General features: G+C 40.8%; 1 protein-coding gene across 2 annotated transcripts in view; it reads left to right on the forward strand.

Moving 5' to 3' along the window:
• ACP2 (acid phosphatase 2, lysosomal) overlaps positions 1 to 5644 on the forward strand; it is a 43310-nt gene extending 37666 nt beyond the window's left edge. The window contains exon 11 of one of the 2 annotated variants that reach the window (XM_073604321.1): positions 2573 to 5644. In XM_073604321.1, the coding sequence (XP_073460422.1) occupies positions 2573 to 2706 (134 nt within the window). In that variant the 3' untranslated portion in view covers positions 2707 to 5644. Of the gene's footprint in view, positions 1 to 2569 lie in introns of both variants that reach the window. The other variant, XM_073604320.1, reaches the window with a different exon arrangement.
• Positions 5645 to 6000: the final 356 nt, after the last annotated feature.

The raw sequence follows: 6000 nt of genomic DNA on the forward strand, positions 1-6000 counted from the left end.
CTATACCCATATTTTAAACCTTAAGGGTTCGTCCTGTGATGTCTTAAAAAATGTAAAGCGAGATTATTATACGTTAACCCTTTCCTAATATTGTGTTTTGGCACTCTCACATGCAACTCCCTAGTGCTGTGGATGTTGTACTGCAGCCTGCATGGGCACTCTAAAAGATATACAATGTGTGTAGAGCGACAGGACACACATATCTCTTACACAGTGGTACAGTGCTTTTTAGGAAGGAGGTATCAAGCAAGCAGCAAAGTTATTTCCACTCACCGCATGGCGTCGCTGGAACAATTATTTCTCATCACGCCGTCAGAATTGTAGTTGTCAATAGGGCAGGTTGGTGGCCATTCCTATGTTTGCTAGTCCTTGCATTCTATCTTTGCCCATTGTCAGTCATGTTAGGCAGTGAATTGTTGGGACAGTTCAGGAGTCTAAGACACTTGGAATCAAACATCAAACTGCTATGGTTAAGTTGCATGACTGGTGGCCCAGGGAAGTAGCAGACATAATGTTCAATGGTCTTGCCTACAGGATGTTGGCTACACTGAGCCCTGGAAATACTGAATTTTCATTATAGATTGAACAGTGGCTGATTCTTTATATTGCAAAATGAAGATCACATATTTGTTAGAGGTAGCAAGGACTTTAACAATACTGAAAAAACATTTCTGCCCAGTGTTTAGCAATAAACGGTAACTAAACCTAAGAACAGAATTGTAATATTGTTCAGTCTACCAGTCATTAAATGTAATGCCAGCATTAGTTTTCTACTTTCAAGCTAAAAACACAGCAATGCAGTGTCCACGCTGCTTCCTGTAAGCTACATTTGAAAGCATAAACAATGTTATCTCTCTTCTGTAAACTAATAAAAACCCCAGCCTCCATGTAATAAAGATGAACACAGCCAGACCTATTTGTAGTTCAGCCTAGTGACAGCCATGACCAGATACAGCGTAGGAGTGAGCATAGCCGCAAAGTGTGTTGTTCACAGATTCACCAGGTGAAAGAAAAAAAAAACCTGGAAAAAACAAAAGCATCCGCCTCATCTCATAGTTTGCAATGTATTTAGCCTTTTTTGGGGTTTAAGGATATTTTAAATCTAATTCACTTACTGCTTGTTAAAGTGTTTGTAAAGCTTGAAATAAAAAAAAACAACAAACGTGTTATATTTGCCTTCCCTGTGCGATGGTTTTGCTCAGAGTAGCCTGGATCCTCATCTACTTGGGTCCCCTGCTGTCGTTTCTGGCTCCTGCTCCCGCTGCTCTTAGCCGAGCCAAGAGAGGGGAGAAGAGCTGCTGCAGATGTGCACATAGCTAGACCGAGATCGGGATGAGGTGAAAATTTAGGTGGGGCTGGGGAGGGAGCCCCTTTTTAAAATGTTTTTACTTCCAATGCAGAGAATGCATTAAAGTGGGTGTAAAGTTAAAGAACAAGTTACAGCCACCTCCTCTGTTCTTTTAATCTCTCCTACACTGCGTAATTGCTTTTTTAAAACGATGCCTGTAAGTACCTTATCTTTGCTCTTTTATGACCGGTCATGTGACCCCTGGCTGCTGTATTCCTCCTATCTACGAGCTATAGAGGGAGGAGCCGAGTTCCCCCTCTGACGTCAGCCGGGAAGGTCACATGACTGATGTGACAGGCCAGAAGAGATCAAAGATAAGGTATTTGCAGGCTTATTTTTACAAAAACATTTACACAGTGTAGGAGAGATTAGTATAGGGGGCTGAGAGGGACACACACACACACACACACACACACACACACACACGCTGACAGGCAGGAAGGGAGAGAGGAAAGCTGCGGATAAACTGACCATGGTAATCCAGGGCTCAGTAGCCTTGATTACCGTGGTCAGCACACAGAGGGGGGCACAGGAACAGGCAGGACCAGCCAGGTTTTTTACAGCTTAGAGAGGGGCATATTAGACAGCACAATGCTGTTTAATCTGCTACAAGGGAATAGGAGCTCTCACTTTTTTTTTTTTTTTTTTCCTTTTTTGGGTTACAACCACCTTTTTAAGGTAAAAAAACCCTTTTAGAACCACTTTAAGAGTATGTAAATACTTGAATGTTTATAGCCTGGCCAAGGATTAAATTTAATTGAAGGAAAAAAAAAAAATTAGATGAGACGAAACATTGGAAATAACTGTCTACCAAAAAAACATGCATTATCACAGACTTTACTGGTACTAGAGAGAGAGACGGTCACACAAAACTTATGGAATAGTATATTTATTTATTACAAAATTCCAGTAAACTATTTTTAAAACATTGAGAAATATTCTTATATGTGGCATAAGTCATATCAATAACAGATTATCTTTGCTGTATGATCCAAAATAACTGCTAAATCATGTAAAAGTAGGTGAGTTTGAATGTAATTGTTTTAGTATCAGAGCTACCAATAGGTGATTTGTATGAGAAGAGGGCTGCATGTGCCTTCCCAAAATCATGCGTCTTTTCCATTGGTATGCTACGTTATTAGAAGTTGCACAGTCTGTCAAATCCAGAATCTGATTATCTATGCTCTTCTTCCTTTTTTTTTTTTTTTTTTTTTTTTTCAGCAGTCATTATCGCATTGGTAGCCTGTGGATGTATCCTCTTTCTGCTCATTGTCCTCCTGCTCACAGTTCTTCTCCGACAGAAATCACAACCAATTGGCTACCAGCATGTTTCAGATTTGGGGGAGGAACACAGCTGATGGACAGGCAGTGCTCTGCTGTAGTACCTGTGGCCTTGCCGCCTCTCAATCCTGATGATCCAGTGACCATGAGAGGCTAACTGAGGGATTCCTTTAAGCGGGATTTTAATATTTTTATGATTTTAAGTTCTGGATCAACAAAATACGTTGACTTTTACTTTTTAAAGATTGGTAATGGGAACAAAACAAAACAATGCAATGAATAACATGGACATAAGATGTCTGGAAATAATTGTATCATAAGTGAAATGTTCAGGATGATTCGAACGGCTTGCTTGTCCCTGTTTAGAGTACACTGTGGGTTGATTGTAGTCCCCGGGCTGCTATTTTAAGGAGATTATTTTGTCTGTTTTCTTATACTTCTCTGTGCTGGCTGCAGAAGAGGAAGGTACAGGTACGGTGCATCCACAAGCAACACAGACATAATCACTAGATGATGAACGCCTTTGATTTAGTCTCTGTGTGATATTTTTGCACTCATTTACAAAATCTAGAACAAGGGAATATGGTGATGCTGCAATAGGTAACAGCCATGGGGTAGGTTTCATAACTTGGCTTTTTTTGCAAATAGAGTTGGAATCTGATGAGCTGCTTAAGATCACAGCTGCAATTTCTGGGTCATCTTCCCTGATGGCACCCTTGACCTTAGAGATGATCCTGCCTGCCTAATGGGAAAGAGCTTTGAGGGTTTCCAAAAGCCTGGTCCATGTTTCTTCATGTTTTCATGATTGACTTTTAAGATCACCTCCCACTGAATATTTACCTGTTTTGCTGCCCATGCTGACTTTGCTGTTTTGAATAGATAAATTTGCTGAAGAGCCTTCATCATCCGATACACTTCAGGTGTGTCGGATGCTTAGTCCCCTTCTGTTCTCCATGGTTCCTTTTGCCGGGGATTATGTCATTACTGGATCCCATACTAATTTTAAAGGCCAACAGATGAAACCACAGCAGATTTATGTCTTAGAGCAGAGTTCAGCGGTGCTTGCAGCAGGATAGGTTACAGGGAGTACTTTTATTTAGCTTTTTTTTAAATGGTGATAGTCGCATTAATGGACAGTCGCATCAAGGAACGTAAGGAACGTAAACTGGAAATGATTTTCTAAGAATCTTCCATAACAACACACTGGTTAAATCTCCATTATATAGTTTTGTGGCATTTTGTCGTAAACCTGTCTTGAGGGTTAGGAAAAAGCAAGAAGGGGTGTTGGGCTTGGGTGTTGATCCCTCTTAAGTGAAAGGTGCCATGGAAGAGATCTAGACCGATAATGAGGGGTAGGTCTAAAGCTGGATACACACTATACAACTTTTGTTGTTTCATTTCCTTTAGATTTACCAAAACCATGTAGTGCAGGGGCCTGCCTGATTGCATACAAATTGAAGCTCTTAAGGTTTGACCTCATATTATATGGTTTTGGTAAATCTAAAGGATAAAATCTAAAGAAAATTGTATAGTGCGTATCCAGCTTTACTTGATATTTCTCTTTCACCAATTTAATTATTTCTGATATGTAGCAAACCATGCAGTGGACCTATCTAGTGGTAAAGAATATTGTGTGTTGTTTCTTCCATAGTAGTTGTTTATACACTAGCTGTATATCTGTTCTGCCCAAGCAGCACTGCTGTTTTTTTATTCACTTCTTGTATTGTTTTTTTAATGTCTCTAAATATGTGTAAGTGTTTTTAGCTATTTTAGACTTGCACCCCTTTTTGTTTTTTGTTATAACATTGTCAGATTCTTGAACTTTATTTAAGTACTGTTGGCATTATATTCATGTGTTATGTTTATTTGTATGCTCTTTCTAGTTGAAAATTCTTCATCGCTTTAACATGTTCCTGTCACCCGGAGTGATGGAAGGCAGTTAATATGTGAACAGACCGTGTTTTTAGTTTATTTTTCAATTGCAGTAATAGTACATTGCCTGGAGGCAGTTTTTTGACGGTAGCCTGTGCCTTGGTTCACCTGTGAATGTCTTTGTTGTACATTGGTGACTGGTACACGTTAAAGGGTTAAGCTGGCCATAGATGGTTTGAATCTTGACTGGTTCAGCAGAGACTGGCCAAGATTCGATCCATGTATGGGCAGGCTCCGGAGTTCAACCCAAGTTGATCCATCGATGGACTTGGGTGCAACTAGCATGTCATCGCCGCTGGCAATAATCACTGTGTTCTCCCAGCATGGATGGGCCCCCCATGGAAGGGAACAGCCAGTGGTGATGGGGGAATAGACCATTTTTATCTATGGCCTGCCCAAAACTGATTATTTTGGTTATGTGATGATCAGCTGAATCCTCCTCTGTTGTCTTGATTATTTTAGCAGCTAGATCCAAGTTATAGTACTGGTTTTCATCATTGCCGGAATTTGATCTTTGCCACAACTATAAGGGTATGTGCACACCATTGTAGCTGGCCATAAAGTGTAAATTCTGGCATTTTCCCAACCAGGGAGCCCACAAGTGCTGCATAAAGTAACTCTATAGAAGTCAATGGCTGTAGGCAATTGTATAAACACATGCCTGTGTATGGGCGTACAACTGAAACGTGTGAACATGTGCAAGTAGCAGCGTATGGCTGCACACAGCCATTGACTGCTATGGCTGGCTGTACTCAGCGACTATGGACTGCCTGCCGAGGAAATGCACCAGAATTTGAGTTATATGGTCAGGTGTAAGTACCCTATTCTGTTTAGTTACTCAGGGGAACACATACAGTTTCCTGTTTTCAGAGGGTACCAGTACCCTTCCATAAGTCTACCAAGTGGGACACGATCTGCAGTAACCATTACTTCTGTTATAATTACTTCTGTCTCATTTTAAAGCTGATGGCTTATTTTGCACACAATCCTTTTAACAATGTTTTTGTTGCATTTTTAATCCTTGTGAAATGACCAAAATTGAATGTGACATTTTAAGAAATAAAGTGGAAGGTGATAATTCAATATGCTTGATTGTTTTTGTAATATTATCTTATTTGTAAGTCCCCTTTCACATGGGCGGACCAGTAGAAGGCAATGGATGGTCCAATCAGGTCCGCCTAAAAAACTGACTAGCGGACCCGATTGGACTATTCCATTGCCCTCTATGGAGTGGTGGGTGTCAACAGACATGTGTCCGTTGCCACCCGCCTACATCTGATCCAATCCTGTCTGCTAAAGACAGACTGATGGGGATCCGTTCTCCATCCCTCTATCAGATTGGATGGCCCTCGGGTGTAATTAATAGGCGGATCATTTACATCCTGTTGCCCATAGAGGACAGTGGGCTGTGTCTATCCACGCTGCATAAGCAGAGCGGA

Source organism: Aquarana catesbeiana, linkage group LG11 (assembly GCF_042186555.1).
Source record: "Aquarana catesbeiana isolate 2022-GZ linkage group LG11, ASM4218655v1, whole genome shotgun sequence".
NCBI lineage: Eukaryota > Metazoa > Chordata > Amphibia > Anura > Ranidae > Aquarana > Aquarana catesbeiana.